Source organism: Callithrix jacchus, chromosome 6 (assembly GCF_049354715.1).
Source record: "Callithrix jacchus isolate 240 chromosome 6, calJac240_pri, whole genome shotgun sequence".
In the NCBI taxonomy this organism is placed as follows: Eukaryota; Metazoa; Chordata; class Mammalia; order Primates; family Cebidae; genus Callithrix; species Callithrix jacchus.
In genome coordinates, this window is record NC_133507.1 from 139,842,909 (window position 1) to 139,864,391 (window position 21,483).

At 49.6% G+C, this 21,483-nt stretch overlaps 1 protein-coding gene across 1 annotated transcript; it reads left to right on the forward strand.

Moving 5' to 3' along the window:
- Window positions 1-795: 795 nt before the first annotated feature.
- Window positions 796-20,915, forward strand: RUFY4 (RUN and FYVE domain containing 4). The gene is made up of 11 exons (XM_017973188.5): window positions 796-841; window positions 955-1,061; window positions 2,170-2,295; window positions 2,573-2,679; window positions 3,036-3,179; window positions 3,582-3,651; window positions 5,278-5,925; window positions 6,606-6,712; window positions 13,189-13,335; window positions 19,574-19,684; window positions 20,276-20,915. The coding sequence occupies exons 1-11, from the start codon at window positions 796-798 to the stop codon at window positions 20,376-20,378; spliced, it is 1,716 nt and encodes a 571-aa protein (XP_017828677.2). The 3' UTR covers window positions 20,379-20,915.
- The last annotated feature ends 568 nt before the right edge of the window (window positions 20,916-21,483 follow it).

The window sequence follows — 21,483 nt, forward strand, 5'->3', positions numbered from 1 at the left end:
TTGACTCCAGGATCTCAGAATAAAGACACCAGCTCTCAGGACCGCAGTGTTTCCCTCTGGGCCCCAGGATCCATCAGGAGGAAAACAGGATGAGATTCCCCTGGAAAGAGAGGCAGTATTAAAACCAGGCGCCCTACTCCCCACACATACCCAGCATCTGCTCAGCCCCAGCCCTGGGGCCGTGCTTTACTTCTGCACCCTCTCCTCAAATAACACACATTTTCCGCTCAGCTGGGGCCCAGGAAACGATGAGAGAGTGTCTCAAGGAGGATGAGTACCCACGCAAGGCTGGGGCCCTCCATGGGGAAGGAGGGGACAGCCCAGCCTAGTGTCCACATGGCGTGAGCTCTCACAGGGGCACTCACACCACATCAGGGCCCAGAACACAGGCCCTGTGGGCACACAGACCTGAGTTCAAATCCTGGATACCTCTGTGATGCTGGGTAAAGACTTGCCCTCTCTGGACCCCAGTTTCTCTGTACTAAAATGGAGTTAATAACCTCCAGGATTATGTGGGGATTGAATGGGACAAGGACATCAAGTGACAGCACAGTGCCGTCACCCAGGGACTGCTCAATTGGTGGAGGCCACACTGTCATCTTCACACACTGGCCTATAAGTTAAAGCTGGAATTCCCCCCACTAGGTAACTCGCCGTGTCACCCAAAATAAGGCACTTTCTCTCTGTAGGTTCTGTATCCTCCTTTGTGTAAGAAGAGAGTCGGGCAGTGAGGCCAAGGGTCCTTCCTGGGCTCACAGTCCAAGTCACAAGGAATCACATTGTTTCCAAGCACCCATGGCAGAAGAGGGGGCCATCTTCAAGGTCACCAAGGACCTGAGAGGTGAGTGTCCTGTGAGATGTTCTGGGACTGAGTTGCGGGAGAAGTCAGGATCTGAGGGCCCTCCCTCAGCAGCCTGGCTACCTGACGCCTGACATCTGCCATCCTCCCCCCAGCTGCCGTCTCTGCCATCCTCCAGGGTTATGGGGATGGGCAGGGGCCAGTGACGGACACCAGTGCTGAGCTGCACAGACTCTGTGGCTGCCTGGAGCTGCTGCTGCAGGTGGGACCTTCTCCTCCCCTTCCTCATTCATCTCCCCAGACCCAGACAATGGGCAGGACATTCCCAGAAAATGAGGGAGGAGCCAGTGCCCCCTTCCTTACTGTGCACTGTGTCATCTCCCTCTTCCTCCTGACGCCTAACCTCGCTCTTGGAGGCTGTCACTGCAGCCTGAGAAGCAAGGTGGGGCAAAGCGGGGCGGGAAGGGTCCCAGGGATGGGGGCAGCCTCACTGCTTAAAGCTTTAGAGGCGTGGATGTCCTAGGACTGGCCCTTCCTGCTGTTACTCAGAGCCCCAGTCATGATCAGTACCAGATTTTATTGAGCACTTGCTATGTGTCGGGCTGTGGTCTCTGCATGCCCAGCTTTATTCAATCCTCACTCTCACCCTCTGAGATGCTTGATGTCCACCCCTCCCCCACACCCCGACACACATCTTCCTACTTCTCTGACTTCCTCTCTTGCCAGCCTGCCCCCCACCTGCTGCACTCCAGCTCCCCTGGCCTCTCAGATCTCCCTGGAGCACACCAGGCAGGCTCCTGCCTCGGGGCCTTTGCATGGGCTCTTCCCTCTACCTAGGGTGCTCTTCCACCAGAATACACAGCACACTTTCTCAGCTCCTTCAAGCCAGAAGGCTTTCCCGGACACCCTAGATTTTCAACACACATGCCACACACACCACGCACCACACATCCACACACTTTCCACTCTCTTTCCCTGCTTTATTTTTTGCTCTGTAGCAATCATCACTAGCTAGAATACTCAATGTCTCACTGATATCATCTGTTTGTTGTCTTATCTCCCCTATGAAGATATAAGCTCCATGAAGCCAGTTTGTTCATAGCTGTATCCCCAGAACTTAGAACAGGGCCTGGAACATAGTAAGTGCTCAATAAGGGCCTCTGAATGATTGAATTAATGAATGAATGAATGAATGAGAACACCGAGGCCCAGGGAGGTCAAGCACCTTGCTCGTGGTCACACAGCCAGTAAGGACAGAGCCAGGTCTGGATGCCCAGTCCATCTGCAGCTCTGTCCTCAACACGCTAGAATGCAGGCCGAGTTCTAGGCGGAAGCATTTCTACAGTTTCCTTGCCTCGTTCTGGTTCTAGTTTGACCAGAAAGAGCAGAAGAGCTTCCTGGGGCCTCGGAAGGATTACTGGGACTTTCTCTGCACTGCCCTACGACGGCAGCGGGGGGACATGGAGCCAATCCACTTCGTCCGTTCCCAGGACAAGGTATCCAGGGCCAGGTGACGAAAAGGCTGACGGGGTGGAGGTGGATACAGGCCTGCTCCTTCTTCCCCATCCTGCTCTGCCGACCACAGACCCCTCACCTGCTCTGCGCATCTCCTGAGCCCTGCCTCAGTACCCCTCAAGACACACTTCTCCTCCCATGGCCTTCAGGTCCCCCCACACCCTTCCCATCACCCGGCACTTCCAGTCCCCCTCTCTGTGTGCCTGGGCATCCTCTGTCCTAATACCACTCCCCCTTCTTCCCCTGTGCACTCTGCAGTTGAAGACCCCTCTGGGGAAAGGCCGTGCCTTCATCCGCTTCTGCTTGGCCCGCGGGCAGCTGGCTGAGGCCCTACAGCTCTGCCTCCTGAACCCAGAGCTCACCAGGTGAGGCTGTTGGGACATCCTCCTGCGGATGCCATCTGAGCCACTTTACCCCCTTTGTAAAGAGCCCTCCTTTACCCCCACATGGATGGCTTTCTATCAAGGACAGTTACAATGAGTCATGAAGGAAAAATCAAGCAAGAAAGGGCAAAGCGAGGCTGGAACCCAGGAGTACTGGAAGTGTCAGGGTTCTGGGGCCTCCCTCTCCCGAAGGCCACAACTCTGCCTGGGGAAGAGCCTCCTTATGGCGTACAGTGGAAGCTGCTTCGTTGAGGTTGAGCTGGGGTGGGGGTGGGGGCTGGGGTGGGGTAAATAGCACCAGGGTCAAAGGCCAGGGGTTCTGATCACTGTTAACACAGGGAATGGTATGGACCCCGGAGCCCTCTGCTCTGCCCAGAACGCCAAGAAGACATCCTGGACTCTCTCTATGCTCTCAGTGGGGTGGCCTTCAAGTTGGACCTGCAGCAGCCAGACCTGGATGGAGCCTGGCCCATGTTCTCAGAGTGAGTGGGTGCAGCCAGGAGACAAGGCTCTTTCCAAGGGTCCCAGGCAAGCCCCAAGCCCTCAGCCTCCAGCCTCATCTGTCTCTGCCTCCTTTTGCTCCATGACTATGGATCCTCCTGGCCTTCAGTGTTTCCAGTGCAAACTCACGGCATACCATCATATGCTCTCACTCACGATTTCCTGGGTGTTTGAGGTGGAGGGCTGGAGGATGAATGGCTAGTGGGATGTTGGGAGAGAAAGCACGGATGAATGGAGGATGTGATGCATGAGGCTGGGTGGGCGGGAAGGCAGGACTTGCCACAGGATGAATGGGTGGGTGGAAAGGTGGGATACCCTCCATCTGAGGACCAAGCCCACCACCGAACAGAGGCCCAGGGTCCCCCTGCCTCTTTCACTTTCAGGTCACGCTGCTCCAGTTCCACCCAAACCCAGGGAAGGAGGCCCGGAAAAACCAAAGATGCCATAAAGAAGGTGCCTGTGCCCTGCCTTCACTCTGAGTTGCCTCTTCCCCATCTCCTTGGTGCCCCCAGGTTGAGGCTTCCCCAGTGTACAGAGAGCCCTGACCCAACCAGACAGACAGAGCAAGAGAGTCCTGACCCAACCAGACAGACAGAGCAAGAGAGTCCTGACCCAACCAGACAGACAGAGCAAGAGAGCCCTGACCCAACCAGACAGACAGAGCAAGAGGCCAATGTGTGGAGCAGGGGACTGGGGAGCCGCAGAGTGGGAGGGACTCCTATTCCTGGGGTGATGAGGACACTGGGACAGAAAGGAAACTCTAGCACCCTCTGCTGGAGCCACTGGCCCCAGAGGGGGAGAAAGTGCTGGGAGCGGGGAGGCACACCACTGAAAGCTTCAGGAAACAGATGAGAGACACCCTTTGCTGAGGCCCCCTGAACTGGACAATTGACAAACGTCTCAGTTCAGGAAGCGACTAAAGAGTCAGGCTGCCTGGCTCAATCCCAACCCCACCCCTTACAAACTATGGTTCTTGAAGAAGTTACTTGTCCTGCCCCATAGGGATATTGTGAGGATGAACTGAGACAACTCACATCCACACTGCGCAGGGCTCCTGGCTACACAATCCCTGCATGACAGCGTGTGGTCACACTCATTGTTGTTCTCATCATCCCACAAGCAAACTTTGCACCCCCACCAGCCTCCAGGCACCAGGTACAGATACTATTAGAACTCTGACCTGAGAAGTTCAGGGTCTCTTCGTGGAGACAGACCATAAAGAAAAGCATTGCAATATACAAGTTCGGTGTAAGTCACACAGACATGAAAAGAGGAACACGGGAGCACAGAGAAGTCTTTTTTCTTTTTCTTTTCTTTTTTTTTTTTTTTTTTTTGAGAGAGTCTCGCTCTGTCCCCAGGCTGGAGTGCAGTGCGAGATCTTGGCTCACTGCAACTTCCACCTCCTGGGTTCAAGGGATTCTCCTGTCTTAGCCTCTTGAGTCGCTGGGGCTACAGGTACTCACCACCACTCCCAGCTAATTTTTGTATTTTTAGTGCAGATGGGGCTTCACCATATTGGCCAGGATGGTCTCAAACTCCTGACCTTGTGATCCACCTGCCTCAGCCTCCCAAAGTGCTGGGATTACAGGTGTGAGCCACCGCGCCCGGCCAAGAAGGCTTCTTGAGAGGTCACTCTTTGCTGAGTGTTAGTCTTTTCCAGATTTCATCACAACCCTCACACCAGGTACTATCATTCCCATTTTGCAGATGGAAAAACTGAAACACGAAGTCAAGTTCAGGAGGAAGGATTAAAGGAAAGGGGTGGGAGGAACTTAGGGGAAGCCAGATCAATACCCAAGACCCAGGTGCAGGAGGGAGAAGGTTGCAGGCTGGGGGAAGGGAGAGAAGGACATCGGGATGCCCCACCGTTCCTCCCCAGACCAAAGCGTGGGGCTCAGATCACCTGGGTGTTGCTAAAAGTCATATCTGGGGTTTGATAAATCAAAGTTTCCACAAGAGGACCCGGTACCTACCTATTTAGCAAGCCCATTAGATTAGCGCTGTGGCCTAACCCAATCAACATACCAGGTCAGTGAATTGACGCTGAGAGGGATGACTGGTTTGGGGTCCTCTCCACAGATCCCAGCTGCATATGGAGGCCCCAAAAATGTCCAGGTGGAGGACTCACACACCAGTCAAGCTGTCTGTCTACAAGATGCACCCATTGGACAGCAGTTGGTGGGGCTGCCCAGCTCCCAGCAACAAAGACATCTTCCTTTCTCTTTGGAAAAGAAGGGAGAAAACTCCAGAAGCCTTAGGTATCCCCAGAGCACGTGGGAACCAGAAGGGGAGGCACCTCAGCTAGACCAGGCAGAAGCAGCCCCCTGGATCGAGATCTTCCTGGAGAACTCAATCCCCAGCACCCAGGGACAGGGGAAAGGGGCTACAGGCACTCAGAAGGAGGTGAGAGGGATGGAGGCTGAGGGCACAGGGGTTCTGCTGGGTGCAGAGGGTCAGAGAACAACAGAGGGGACTCGTGAAGTGGAAGCAGAGTGCGGTCATGTCCGGAGGCTGCTGACCCCCAGCCCCAGAGGGACCATAGAAGGAGCAATAGCAGGGAGCAGGCAGGGGTGGGGGTGCTCTAGCATCCTGGGGGAGCCCTGGGCTCTTCAGAGACTCACAACAAAGGAAGACTCCACTGCGGAGAATCCACAAGTGCAAACAGAAGTGACCCTTGTGGCCAGGAGGGAGGAGCAAGCTGAGGTGTCCCTGCAGGACGTGGGCAAGGTGAGAACAGTTGAGCTCCATACCTGGTTATTCGCCCCTCTCTGACCTGGCCCACAGATGAGGGTCTGCAATAATCACCTGGGACCACTCCCACCCACTGATCAATTTTTATTGGCCTACTTGGGATTATTATTTGGAGATGCCTTTGAAAGCCATATGCATTCTTCAGGTCCCCACAGTCCACCTCTCCCTATTGCCCCATGCTAGCCCCACTTTATCCAGCAATACTTCTTGCCCAGCCCCAGTAGGCACTGGAGTTTGAGATCCCTTCCTGGCAGTTCCTCCAGGCAGCCACCTCCTCTCCAGTTCCATATCCTCATGGTGGCAGGATGTTCCCCAAATCTAAGTCCTACCGGGGCAGAGCCCTCCTAGCTGCTCCTATGGTACATGCTTCTCCTGGAGGTCACCCAAGATTGTCACCAAGCCTTCCTTCAGCCTCCACCCAGGAACTTCCAAGTTCCTGAATTTGCAACTTCCACCCTTCAATGACGAAGGAACAGCGGCCCAGACACCCAGAAGCAGGACGTAGGACAGAGCCAGGGATCACAGCTTTCAGCACTGTCCCCATCCCTGCCGAGGCATGGCCTGGGGTCTCTCAGGAATGTTGTTCAGGGCAGCCCCAGCTTTGAGGTCTCTTCCCTCCTCATTCAGTCTCCTCCTCCCCTCCTTCCACTCCTCAGAGCCTCAGACTTGGGCTCCAGAAGGCCGAGGAGCGGGCCCAGCACCAGGAGCAGCTGCTGAGGGAGCAGAACGGGGAGCTGCAGGCACTTCGGGAGCAGCTCAGCAGGTAACCTTGGCAGCCCACAGCACAGGAAGTGCTCCCTGAGTCCTGCTGTCAATCACGGATAAGCCAGTGAGGTCTTGTGAGCACCTCCCATGCATCAGGCCCTGGGCTGGACACACCTTTGGGATCTGAGGCCTGCAGGGCATTGCTCCTGATCCCAGGGGCTCCACCCTCCCTCCCCTGTGCCTCCCTTTCTCACAGGCCTCCCAGAGCAGCCCCAGGACAGGCCCCGTCTCCTGGCCTCCTACCCTCCCACCCTCACCCCTGCCTCCCTCTGCTGCCTCCCCGGGCAGCTCCTCTCTCTTTTCCACCCTCTCTGCCTCCCTGCTCCACTGGGCTTCTTTTCCCCATCTCTTTTTGTCTCCCTCTTTTACTCAGTTTCTTTGTGTCTCATTTACTTCTTCCTGTTAGGCCATCTCTCACCCTCTCGTACTCATAGCTATCATTTGCTGTGCATTTACTATGTCCAGGGCACTGCTGTAGGTGCTTCTGCCTAACATCCTTATGAGATGAGTTCTGTGGAACCCCCAGTTTATAGAGGAGGAAGCTGAGGCTCAAAGATGCTGCGCATATGCCCACCATTAGCTAGTTAGCAGGGAGCTGAGGTTCAAGGTCTGCTGCTGGCTCCAGAACCAGAGGGCTCAGATGCCCACTCAGGCAGCACGTCGGGTGCCTGCACCTCAGTCTCTCCATCTCTCCTGCTCTGTGTCTCTCACCATCTTCACAGTGACCTCATCTTCCGTCTTCACAGTGACCTCAGGGGCCCACAGCATGCTGTCTGTGTCTACCTTCCCCACTCAGTCTCTCAGGTCTCAGTTTCTCTCTCTCTCTCTCTCTCTCTCTCTCTCTCTCTCTCTCTCTCTCTCTCTCTGTAGAGATGAGGTCTCACTACATGGTGCAGACTGGTCTCAAATTCCTAGGCTCAAGCTTCAGCCTTCCAAAGGTGCAAGAATTACAGGCATGAGCCACCACACCCAGCCCATAATTTATTTTGTAAAGTCTCTTCTCCCTGCAGAGATCTAATATGCTTTTTCGAATACTTAACAATTAAATGGTTTTTAGTGTATTCAAGAGTTATACATCCACCATGTCAATCAATTTCAGAACCTTTCCATCGGCCCAAAGAGAAACCCTGTACCCGTTAACAGCCACTACGCATTCCTTTCCAGGCCTAGGCAATACCAGTCCACTTTCTGTCTCTACACCATTGGCTGTTTGACGCTGACACGTTTTGTTCTTGTTGTCGTTGTTATTTGGGGTTTTTTTTTTTTTTGTCTGTTGTTTGTTTTTGAGACAGAGTTTCGCTCTTGTTGCTCAGGCTGGAGTGCAGTGGTGCCATCTCGGTTCACTGCAACCTCCCCCTTCCGGGTTCAAGCAATTCTCCTGCCTCAGCCTCCCAAGTAGCTGGGATAACAGACACCCACCACCATGCCTGGCTAATTTTTTTTGTATTTTTAGTAGAGATGGGGTTTCATAATGTTGGTCAGGCTGGTCTCAAACTCCTGGCCTCAGATGATCCACCCACCTCAGCCTTCCAAAGTGTAGGGATTACAGGTGTGAGCCACCATGCCCAGCCTGACATGTGTTTTAAAGGCCCGGTGGAGCTGGCCTGTCGGCAGGGAGTCCAGTGAGGACCTTGCTGTGCAGGGGAGAGTGGGGGTGCTCAGATCGTGATGGCAGCATGGAGCAAGGAGAAGCTGCTGGGCTCTGGATCCAGTGTGAAGGAGAACTTCCCACAGAATTGGATACGCAGTCTGAAGGAAAGACAGAAGTCGAGGATGACTCTGAGTTTTCTGGCCTGACCAGCTGGAAATCTAGAGTCACCGTTAACCGAAGTGTGCGGGCTGTGGGAGGGCAGGTTTGTAGGGAAAGTTCGGAGCTTGGTTTTGAACACGTTATGTTCCAGACACCTGTTAGACATGTCAGATGGGGCCACCGGGCAGGCAGTTGAGTGTGGAGCTCAGGAGGGAAGTGTGGGATGGGAGATCTATCCTAGAGTCCTCAGAGTAAGGACGGTGAGTAAAAGCTGACCCTGAGGCTCAGAAGGAGATGTGCTCCCTTGATGCCTGGGAGCCAGGGAGCTAAGGACAAAGCTCACTCCGGGAAAGGAGCTGGTGAGCATCAAGCTGGTCATGAGTTCCTCAACACAGAGAATAGAAGGGCCGAGGGACGTATTCATTCCATCAGACATTTATTATGCCTCTACAATGGCCATGAGCAGCTGTGGTGAACAAACCTGGCCAAGCTTATTCTAGAAGACCTGGGATGGGTAAACAGATAGCAATCCAGTGGCAGACAGATAAACAGACAGCAATCCAATGCCCATTGGATAGATGCTAGGGAGAAATATAAAGGCAGCGAAGGGCCTGAAGAAAGACAGGATAGTCATTCAGACTGGGGGCCAGGAAGCCCTCTCTGAGGAGGTGACATTTGAGCAGAAGTTCCAACCACATGGGAGACTGGGCTTTGCAAATATCTAGCCAGAAGTGCTGTGGCTACGGGAACGGCCAGAAGACATGCGTTTGTGGACAGGCAGGCCAGATGCACAAGGGGTGGCTGAGCAGAGGGGAGCGGGGCAGAGCCGGAGCCAGGGACCTCAAAGGCTAAATGAGGCACTGGAATTCATCCCTGTGCCACCAGAGGCTGGGGCAGGGTTTAGAGTGGGGCATTTCTCAGTCGGACTTCAGTGTTTAAAGGCTCACTTGGGCTGTGGTGTGGAGGACAGACGGATGGTTGTTGGGTGGGAGCCCCCGTGCAGAGCACAGGCTGAGAGCAGAAGTCAGCCACAGCCAACCTGCAGGCAGCAGGCCCAGGGCAAGTCCGTGGGGCTGTGAAAACAGACTTGGGCTAAGACATGGGGCTTCCAACACCCACTTCATGGCTTTCTGGCTGTGGGCCCCTGGGGACAGTGGCCTGCCCTCCCTGGGCCTCAGGTCCATGATTTGCAAAAGGAGACAGTGGGATGGCTAAGGTTCCTCCTCCTAGCTCAGATGCTCTGTGGGGCCATCTTTCCAAGAAGGTGGGTGTCCTCTGCACCTCGAGCAAAAGCAATTAGGACATGTATCAGCAGAAGAGGTCCTCAGGATAGGGAACTAGGCAGATATCACATGTCCCCCAGCCCCTGCACAACAGCACTGAGCTCCTTTGAGTCCCACCAGGCTCCATCAGCATCCTTCCCTCCCTCCCTCCCTCCCTCCCTCCCTCCCTCCCTCCCTCCTTCCCTTCCTCCCTTCCTCCCTCCCTCCCTCCCTCCTTCCCTTCCTCCCTTCCTCCCTCCCTCTCCCTCCCTCCCTCCCACCTGCTGCCCACTTGGCACCAGTGCCAGGAATCACTGGTGATCACGGTCTTACCTGGAGGGTAAGGTAAAAAGAGTTTTGACCTGGGCAAGCCTGTGTCCAGATTTTGGCTCCCTCCACTCATCAAGCTGTGTGACTCTGGGCGAGTGTCACTCCCTTTCTGAGTTTCTATTTTCTCCCTTGTAAAATGAGGATCCTATTATCTGTCTCATAACATTGTGAGAACTAAATGAATGGGGCTATAAAACACTAAACCCGGGCCTGACATATTGTAAGTGCTCAGTAAACTCACTCTTTCCATGTCCCCGTCATGTGCTAGGAGTATCCGTCACCCGTAATTAAAATACTTCAGGGGCTCCCCATTTCACTGAGATTAACATCCACTTCTCCTGGGCCACTGGCAGACAGCTCAGATCGGGCCCACCTCCCCGCTCCTCTCCTGCCTTCCCTGCCCCCAACTGACCTTTGTGGCAGTCCAGATTCACTCATCTTCTTTCAGTTCCTCAATCAAGCTCAGCTCTTTCCAACTTGCAGACCTTTGCATGTGCCCAGGCCTGCCTCTATATTCCTGACTTCTCATCTTCTGGGTCAGCTTCCATTTCGCCTTGTCTGAGAAGCCTCTCCGAGAACCCTCTCCGGTCTCTGTCTGAGTCTCTCCTTTGTCTCTGTCATAGCACTTAGTTTCGTTATTTTACAGGTCTATCATTTATTTCACCCCTGCCCCAAACACTGTAAGATCCATAGGCACTGCTTTAGTCCTGGCACCTACACATCCCTTGGCACACAGCAGGTGGTAAGTGAGTGTTCTCTCCCACCCCAAAGACACATGCACACACCACGGTGGACACATTAAGGGCCCAGGATCACCGGGCAAATAAACTAGCTCAGGAAAATTAAAGGCAGCAGCTAAGAGATGAGGAGCCAAAAGACTAGAACATTCATTAAAATCCAAAGCATGGCCCTGCTCTGTGCCTGGGCACCAGAAGCCCTTTAGGACTGCAGTGACTGAACTCTGGAATGTCAGGGACTGGCTGCTGGCAGTTTGATGTCATGGCCCACCCAACTTTCTTCCCAGCAACGTGCTAAAAGGGGATGTTAAAATTCCATGTTCAATTCATTGTCAAGCCTATCGCAAGCCTCTTCCACTCAAACACGCTCAATCCCCAGGACACACAGGGGCACACAGACGCACATGAACCCTGAACGCAGGGACTCACTTATGCCACCCGCCATCACAGCGCCCTCCCAGCTGAGCCAGGGGCCTCCCAGCTGAGCCAGAGGCTGGGCCCTGGGGCCAGGTCTTTTTTATTTCCAGTCCAGTCGGCTTCTCGGAACCTTCCAGAAAACCAGACAAAAAGAAAAGCCAAGAGTGGAGGTGAGAAGCTACCAAACCCACCACTGAAACAAATTTAGGAAAGCCATATTTTTACTATTACTTTTTTAATTGAAAAGACAATATAACATAACTTTTAAAAATATTTTAAAGCAAAACATCACCCTAAATCACACACTGCTCCCGTTCCACACACAATTATTTCCAGCTGGGCACCGACCATCCAGCCTGGGATCCCAAGTATCCGCTTTCCCTCCAGAGAGCTGCCAGGATGGTGAACACACCTGTCAAGAAAGTGACATTTTAAATGGAAATGTTTAAAAACAAAGCAGGGACCAAGTGTGGTGGCTGATGCCTGTGATCCCAGCACTTTGGGAGGCCAGGGCAGGCGGATCACAAGGTCAGGAGATTGAGATCATCCTGGCCAACAAGGTGAAACCCGTCTCTACTAAAATACAAAAAATTAGCCAGGTGTGGTGGCAGGTGCCTGCAGTCCCAGCTACTCAGGAGGCTGAGGCAGGGGAATCGCTTGAAGCCAGGAGGCGGAGGTTGCAGTGCATGCACATTGTGTGCATGTTGCGTTATGTGTCTGCATTATGGATGTCTGTTTTATGTGTTGTGCAAGTATATGTGTATATGTTGTGTTGTTTGTGTTCTGTTTATGTGCGTGGTGTGTGCATTTATATGTGTTGTGTTGTATGTATTGTGTCATATGTACATTATGTGTGTTGTGATGTGTGGTGTGTTGTGGTGTGTGTATGTATCATATTATGTGTATGCATTATATGTGTATTGAGTTGTAAGTGTGTCTTCTGTGTTGTGTGTATGTGTTCTGTTATACTGTGTGTGTATTAGGGTGTGTGTTGTCTTGTGGGCATGTGTGTGCTGTGTGTTGTGTATATTTTCTGTTGTGTTTTGTGTTGTATTGTATTGTGTCTGGTGTGTTGTACATGCATATTATGCATGTGCATTGTGTGTGGGATTATAATTGTGTGTGGTGTGTATGATGTGTTGTGTTATGTGTGTGCATTATGAATGTGCCTGTAGTGTTGTGTTGTGTGTCTGTGTATGTTGTGTTGTAAGTATGTGTTGTACTGTGTGGTGTGGTGTGCATATATGTTGTGTTTGTGTGTACTGTGTTATGTGTATGGGTTTCATATGTGTCATGCATACCTTGAGTTGTGTGTATGTGTTATGCTGTGTTTTATGTATGGGTTGCATTTTCTATATGTGTTGTGTTGTTTGTGTGCTTTGTGTTGTATTGTGTGGATTCTATGTAGGGGATGTTGTGCTGTGTGTATTGTCTTGTGTGTATATGTTGTGTGTGTGTATATGTGTTCTGTTGGGTGTTGTGTCTGTTGTGTTACATGTTATATTGTGTAAGTGCATCATGTGTATTGTGTTTTGTGTTGTGTGTATGTGTTGTGTTTTGTATGAATGTTGTTATGTGTATGGGTTACATTTGTATTGTGTTGTATATATATTGAGCTGTATGTATGTGTTATATTGTATGTTGTATATGTGTTGTGTTGTGTGTAGGTGTTATATGTAGTATTGTGTGTGTCTCAACGTGTGGGGGGTTGTGTGTATTGTCTGTATTGTATATATGTGTTCTGTTGGTTGTTATGTCTGTTACATGTTGTATTGTGTGTGCATTTTGTGTGTAGTGTGTTGTGTACTGTAGTGTTTGTGTGTGCATGTGTGTGTGCACGTGTGTGTGTGTATGGACTTCAGCTGCCAGGGGCATCACCAGCGTCTCTCCTGGGCTCCCTGTCCAACAGAGGCCCAGCCTAGCTCAGGCACAAAGGCTGAGCTTTTCCCCTGAGCACTTAGTCTTCTTCTGTACCCAGGTGTCAGGAAGAGAGAGCCGAGCTGCAGGCACAGCTGAAGCAGAAGCAAGAGGAGGCTGAGAGGAGGGACGCCATGTACCAGGAGGAGCTTGGAGGGCACCGGGACCTGGTCCAGGCCATGAAGAGGCGGGTGTTGGAACTGATCCAGTAAGGGCAGGGACAGTGGGGAAGGAGAGACAGAAGGGATGTGGAGCCCAGAGTGTGAAAATTCTATTCCACTCACAGCTCCCAAGCAGGGTTCTAGACCTTTTATATATGATAACTCTTCTGTTTCTTTTAGTCACTCCCTGCTGTTATCCCCATTTTACAGATAAGGTGACTGAGGGTCAGAAATAAGACAGATTTGGCCAGACACAGTAGCTCACATCTGTAATTTCAGCACTTTGGAAGGCCAAGGCAAACCGATCGTGAGGTCAGGAGTTCAAGAGCAGCCTGGCCAATATAGTGAAACCCCATCTCTACTAAAAATACAAAATTAGCCAGGCATGGTGGTGCACACCTGTAATCCCAGCTACTCAGGAGGTTGAAGCAATAGAATCATTTGAACACAGGAGGCAGAAGTTGCAATGAGCCAAAATCATACCACTGCATTCTAGCCTAAGCAACAGAGTGAGATTCCCTCTCAAAAAAAGAAAAAAGACAGGCAGACTTGGTCGCCTAGGACACATAGCATATGTGTCCCCTGACAATAATGCACATCCCCACCCAGACCCACCCCCACAATCACACACCTACTAAGGTTAGGAGAAGAGAAAGGAACCATGGATTGAGAAGGAATTGGGAGAAGGAGGAAAAGACACCAGTGAGAATGCAGAGGTGATCACGTGTCCTACACCTGGCTGCCCACAGGACTTCCTCAGACCCTGGGCCTGTGGACCAGCCCTGGGTCAGCTGTCCTAGATTCCAGAAGCTAGGCTCACCGGGGTCAGCTCCAAACCACTAACCTCACTGAGAGGTGGGGGAGATGTAGAAAGCATCGTTCCTGCCCTGAGTTGAGGAGAAAGAGAATTCACAGATGTAGGTTATCCTCTCACACAGCTCAGGAAGCAGGAGACCAGTGGACTCAGGCTCAGGTTCTATTAACATTGGAAAGTTCCTAAGGGATCTTTTTTTTTTTTTTTTAATAGAGTCTCACTCTGTCACCCATGCTGGAGTACAGTGGTATGATCTAGGCTCACTGCAAACTCCACCTTCCAGGTTCAGATTTTCCTGCCTCAGCTTCCCAAGTAGCTGGGACTACAGGCATGTGCCACCATGCCTGGCTAATTTTGGTATTTTTAGTAAAGATGGGGTTTCACCATGTTGGTCAGGCTGGTCTTGAACTCCTGACCTCAAGCAATCCACCCGGCTTGGCCTTCCAAATGCTAGGATTTCAGGTGAGGGGTCATTTAGAACCAAATCCTCTTACACAAAATCCAAATGGTATTAAAGGTGAGAAAAAGGAGACATCAACTTGGAAAGGACAAACAAATAATTTAAGGAATAGCTCCTCCAATTGGGAGGAAGAGAGATATAAAAAGTGAAGTATTGCACTTTGGGAGGCCGAGGCAGGCAGATCATGATGTCAAGAGATCAAGACCATCCTAGCCAACATGGTGAAACCCCGTCTCTACTAAAAACTACAAAAATTAGCTGGGCATGGTGGTGCACACCTGTAGTGCCAGCCACTTGGGAGGCTGAGGCAGGAGAATTGCCTGAACACAGGAGGCAGAGATTGCAGTGAGCCAAGATTGCACCACTGCACTCCAGCTGGTGCCTGGCGACAGAACAAGACTCTGTCTCAAAAAAAAAAAAAAAGAAAAGAAAAAGATTGAAGTATTGACCTCATGAAATAATTTAAGGTAGGTAACAGTAAAAGGTATATACATGTGACTGTTAAAAAAATTAGAAAATTAAATGGAACATGGCCAGGTGTGGTGGCTCATACACCTGTAATCCCAGCACTTTGGGAGGGCAAGGTGGATGGATCACCTGAGTTCAGGAGTTCAAGACCAGCCTGACCAACATGGTGAAACCCTGTCTCTACTAAAAGTACAAAAATTAGCTGGGCATGTTGGTGGGAGCCTGTAATCCCATCTACTTGGGAGGCTGAGGCAGGAGAATCGCTTGAACCCTAGAAGCAGAGGTTTCGATGAGCCGAGATTGTGCCACTGTACTCCAGCCTGGGTGACAAGAGTAAAACTCTGTCTCAAAAAAAAGAAAATTAAATGGAACATATAATAGAAAACAAAAAGTATATATCCCCAAAGTGTTAAGATTTGGGTTAGCATTAGAAGTCAGCACTGAGCATCTTGGTAGCAGGACCAAAAACAGAAAGATGGAAGTGACAAAGTCTCACTTTCCATCCTAAGAAAATATACAAGTCCATCAGCAGGGAAAAATGTTTTTCCCAGTGCAAAGGTGATTAATCACAGGTCATCCGACAGGAAACATTAATCTATGTAATACAATGTCCCTGGCAGAAGCTTATGAAAAAATATGACCCTAAGTAAAAAACAAAAAGAAAAAGAAAAACAGTAGCCACCAAGGTTGACTTCTGCGTCAGGATGGTGGACTAGCCACGTCTCATCTATTCTTCATCCTGAAATTTCTCTGAAATAATTGTAAAAGACTAAAACTTAAAACAGAAAAGTGGAGGAGCTAACCACAGAGGAGAGATTTCAGCTAATTTCCAAAAGCTGGAAGATGGGTGGAGAAGTGGATACTGTGTGAAGCTCAAGTTAGAACTGCAAGATTCAGAGATTCCCAGAGTCATAGATGGTAGAAGTAAGGTGAGGGATAAAATCATTAGAAAGAGCAGTCAATGCCTGCTGCCTGCTGCCTGCCTCCCCACATGCAGAGTATCCCGTGCTCAGGGGCCTCCCGAGCAAACGGTCAAAAGATCCTTCACTAAATGAATTTAAATGCCCCAAATAAAAGACCAGTTTGTCCTGGCAGTTGGGAATCTGGTTATAGCAGGTAGCTCCCTGCCCAGCCCCGCTAAAGGGAAACCACTAGCAACCATTCCTGTCCAATGTTCAGAGCTCCAAACAGCTTTTATTGCCTCTTCCTTAAATATAAAATGACAACCAAGGATCCCCAGATATTTGAGGAGAGTCTAGAATATAAAGGGAAGACATGAAGATAAAGGAAAAAGATCAATCTTCCATTAACAAGATGCTATAAAAGGCATCTGTCAAAAGATGAGAAACATTCTTGGAAATTAAAAATTAAATTAAAATTATGGTCACTGAACTTTTTCAATTCACTAAAAGGATTAGAAGAGAAAGATGAGGCAGTCTCTCAGAAAGTAGAATAAAAAGCATAGAGAGATGAGAGTCAGGAGAGAAATGATTAGACATACAGATAATCAGTCTCTGAGTTCCAATGTCCTTTCTAGCTGTCAGGACAGAATCAAATGAAACATACCAAAAATAAAGACATGAGAGAATTCTACAGTTCTGATGGACACAGATATTCAGATCTGAAGATTTCACTGAGCAAAGAAGTGAAAAACAAAACAAAGCCCACAGTTAGATACATCATTATGAAATTTCAGTAAAACAGATAAAGAGAATGTCTTAAGATCATCTAGAAAAAGAGATCACCTATAAAAGAAGTAGAATCCAACCACACAAACAGTCTATGGTGCAATACCTTTCAAGTTCTGAGAAAAAACTGACTTTTGCGCTAGAATCTTGTTTCCAGAAAAACCATGAATTAAGTGGGGGAGGTGGGGGAGTAAAGACATTTTCACATAGATGAGTTTTAGAAAATTTACCTCCCACATACCCTTGCATAGGAAGTTAGTTGAGGATGTGCTCCAGAAAAACGAGGAAGTAAGCCAAGAAAGGAGAAGATGTGGAATTCAGGAAAAAATAGCTCTAGCCTAGGAGAGAAGAAAAGGGAATTCCCAAGATGACAAGTGGGCAGCAAGCCCAGGGAGCAGTCAGTCTAGACTGTAGCAGGAGCAAGGACTGATGAGGAAGGTCTCTGGGGAGAAAGAGAATCAAGAGAAGACTTGAAAAGATGAAGAATTGGAAGGAAAATAATCTGTTAAAGGCAAGTAATGCAAGGAACAAAGAAAGGCAATTAAAAACTCCTAAAAAACCAAAAGACTTCCAGGAAGGAAAATGTTATAGAAGGCATCTCAGCTCTTTGGGGAGAAATACATATATATATATATATATATATATATATATATATATATATATATATACATATATATGTGTATATATATATTTTTTCTAATAATATAAACATAATTAATTATTTCAATGTTAGAATCAACTTAAAAGCACAGAAAGCAATTATATAATTATAGAAACAGAACATAAATGCTACCACCTGAACAATATGATGTATAGAATCGAATCCAATAGAATGTTCTGTAAAGGAGGAAATGTTCTATATTTATGCCTACCAGTATGGTAGCTAGTAGTCACATGTAGAGATGGAGCACTTGAAATATTGAGCTGGTGCCACTAAGGAACTGAAGTTTTATTTTATTTATTAATATTTTAATTAAATTAAATGTAAATAGCCACATGTGGGGTAGTGGCTACCATTTTGGATGCTGTGAGAAAAAATGGCAAGTTGGAAGGTGGAGGAAAGAGGTGAATTGAAAGGAAGAGATGCTGGCATCATCGTATTACAGAACAGGGGTCATAAGGATACTACCTGTAGTTAGTAGATAAAGAAATAAATGTGTGAGTATATTCTGTAAAAATTACAATGGTAGACTGGGTGCAATGGCTCACACCTGTAATCCCAGCACTTTGGGAGGCAGAGGTGGGTGGATCACCTGAGGTCAGGAGTCTGAGACCAGCCTGGCCAACATGCTGAAACCCCATCTCTACTAAAACTACAAAAATTAGCCAGGCGTGGTGGCACACGCCTTGGGAGGCTGAGGCAGGAGATTCACTTGAACCCAGGAGGCAGAGGTTGCAGTGAGCCAAGATCATGCCACAGCACTCCAGCCTGGGCAACAGAGCAAGACTCTGTCTCAAAAACAAAAAATTACAATGGTAGCCAATAGAAGGAGGGTAAGTTAGTGAGGATAGTAATGAATAAACTAAATCCTCTGATATCCAAAGAAGGAGTTCTATAGAAAATGTTCTCTATTGGCAAACAAAGAAGGAGATATAGGAGCATATTACTAAAATATGAAAGTAATTTCAAGGAGAGAAAGCAAAAAGATGTCAGAAATGGTTTGCCACTGAGAATGAAAAGGAGACAGGAGAGTACCTATTGTCTTTTGATATGAACACTTTTGTTTGATTTGATTTTTAAATCATGTGTATGTATTATTTTGATAAAAATTTAAAACAACCCATCTTCCTAAATATCCTTTCAGAAGACAGTGAAGGCAGGCATGGTGGTTCATGCCTGTAATCCCAGCACTTTGGGAGGCTGAGGCAGGTGGATGGCTTGACCCCAGGAGTTCAAGACCAGCCTGGACAATATGTAAAACCCCATGGTACAAAAAATTAGCCAGGCATGGTGGCACATGCCTATAGTCCCAGCTACTCAGGAGGCTAAAGTGGGAGGATCACCTGAGCCTGGGAGGTCGAAGCTGCAGTGAGCTGTGATCTTGCCACTGTACTCCATTCCAGCCTGGGCAACAGAGTGAGACCCTTTCCAAAAAAAAAAAAAGCAGTGAAATTAGTTTTGCAAGGGCATACACATAAATACAAGGCAGTTTGTACTAAGTGCCAGATAAGAGACAGGAGGCAAGATGTGCTGTAAGTGCCTGGAGCAAGAAACCCCAGGGGCCTCTGTGATCAGGAAGCACTCCTTTGTGCTCAAATAATGGGTCTTTAAATCATGGGTGAAAGTTATTTTGGGCGAAGAGGAGGCCAGATGTCAGACGCATTCTGATCTCTCGTATGTGTCTGTCAGTGTCTCTTCATTTCTCTCTGTCTTTCTCTGGCCCCTGTGTCTCTTTATCTCTCCACCTGTCTCTATATCTCTCTCCCCCTCTGTCTCCATTTTCTCTGTCTCTGTGTCTCTTTCTCTGTGTGTCTCTCTCCCTCTATATATCTCTCAACTTCTCTGTGCCACTCTCTGTCTCCCTCCAATCCTCTGACTTCCTTTCTCTCTCTCTCTCTCTCTCTCTCTCTCTCTCTGTTCTGTCCACCCCCCTCTCTGAATAACCATCTTTCTCTGGACCCCTTTGTATCCCTCTCTATTGCTGTGTCTCTTTCTGCATCTCTGCTCTTATTTCTGTCCCTGTCTCTGAATCTCTTTTTATTTCTGTGTGTGTTCATGTGACTCCCTCCATCACCCTCTCTGTCTCTCTCCTCCTCTCTGTGTGATTCCCTCTATCCGGTCTCTCTGGGTCATTTCCCATTTCTATATTTTGATCTCTGTCTCTCTGTGTCTCTCCACCTCCATCCCCCATCAGAGAGAAGGAACGCCTGTGGCAGAGGCTCCAGCATCTCTCTTCCATGGCCCCTGGGTGCTGTGTGGCCTGTAGCAAGATCTTTGGCCGATTGTCTCGGCGGTATCCATGCAGGTAAAGGGAAGGGCACAGAATCCTCCCTCTAGAACAGCCCAGTTTCCACCAGCTCACAGCTCCCACCCACCCCAGGGAATAGAGAGACAAAGGAACTGGGTGTTTATAAAAGGCCACTTACAGCTGGCCACTCATTCTACCACATCTGGTTTCCAACACTAAGCAGAGCCATAAAGGAGAAGAGCAGAAGGGTCAGATAGGGAGTGGGATCTGGGGGACAGGATTGGGTCCCCCTCGAAGAGCTGACAGAAATGGGCCTCTCGTCTAGAAGGGAGTGTCCGTACAGTGGAAGCTGCTCCCTGTCCTTCCTCTGTGAGCACGGTGCTAGGACCGGCCTCAGGAGAGAGGAAAGTGAGCCACTAGGAGAAGCTGCCATGTGGAGGTGGAGGCTCTGGAGGGGTCGGGCATCAGGACACCCTTCAGGAAAGGGCATACCTCCCGAGACAGACCAAGGACCATTCCGCTGAGAGATGAGAAACAATGTCTCAGGGGGCCCTGAAGAGGCTGGAACTCCATGACCCCAGCGCTCACCTGGGGAAGTAAGTGCCAGCTGCAGAGGCCACCCCAGTCTTCCTTGCCTCTGCCTTCCAGGCTCTGCGGAGGCCTGCTCTGCCATGCTTGCTCTGCAGATTACAAGAAGAGAGATCGCCGCTGCCCACGCTGTGCCCAGGGAGGAGAAGTCCAGGTCACCTGACCAAGACCAAGACCAGCTCACGACCAGCCTCCCACCCTCCTGCTCACTCCACCCAGTCCACTCTCTGCCCCCAGCTCTTCCCAGCCCTCTTGTTTGTCCACTCCTAATTCTAGACACTGGAGATCTAAGGGACTTGCACATCTGTGGACAGAGGAGGGTGTATAGGATGGTTCCACCCCTGCAGCTACCACAAGGAGCCAGGTGATTTTGGCAAAGCCCTCAGTGCTCAGGGTTCTCTAACGTTAGGAGTCAAGCCCCATCCTCTCTAAAGTCCCTCTGGGCTCAGCACATCCATGACTGCAGATGAGACCCCAGCAGCCCCGACGTTTCTCCTCCACACTCCCCACTCACCCAGCAGCGGTGCCCACCCTTCCTGATTCACAAGAAGTGATGCCTGCACTGTCCTGGGTTCTTCAGTAGCTTCCTGTCTGGTGTCAGCTTCAGGGATCTGTGTTTGTGTCACTGTTTTTCTTTTTATGTTTAACAGCTTCATTGAAGTACTATTGACATGTAATAAACATCACAGGGCGTACAACTTGATGAGTTTGGATTGTAATAAACACCAGTGAAACCATCTTCATAAACGTACCCATCTGCCCCAAAGTTTCCTCGTGCCCCTCTGTGGCCTCCCTCCCTTCCCTTCCCTCCAGACCTAGGCAAACACTGACCCGCTCTCAGTCCCCACAGGCTGATGTGCGTTTTCTAGCATTTATGTAAGTGAAATCATGCAGTACACCCTCTTCATTGCCGGCCTTCTTCTGCTCAGCTTAACGATGTCGAGATCTGTGCCTGTTACTGCATGTATCAACAACGTATTTTATTGCTGAGTGGTATTCCACCGCATGGGTATGCTTGCATTCACCTGTGGCTGGACATTTGAGCTGTTTCCAACTTCAGGCTATTACAAATAAGATTCCCATGAGCCTCTGCTGACCTACACTTGTTTCTCTTAGGTTTCTCCTGTGTAGACATACACCTATTTCTTTTAGGTAAATACCTAGGAATGACATGGGTGGGTCATTATGTTTAATTTTTAAGAAACTGCCAAACTGGCAGGGCGCGGTGGCTCACGCCTGTAATTTTAGCACTTTGGGAGGCCGAGGTG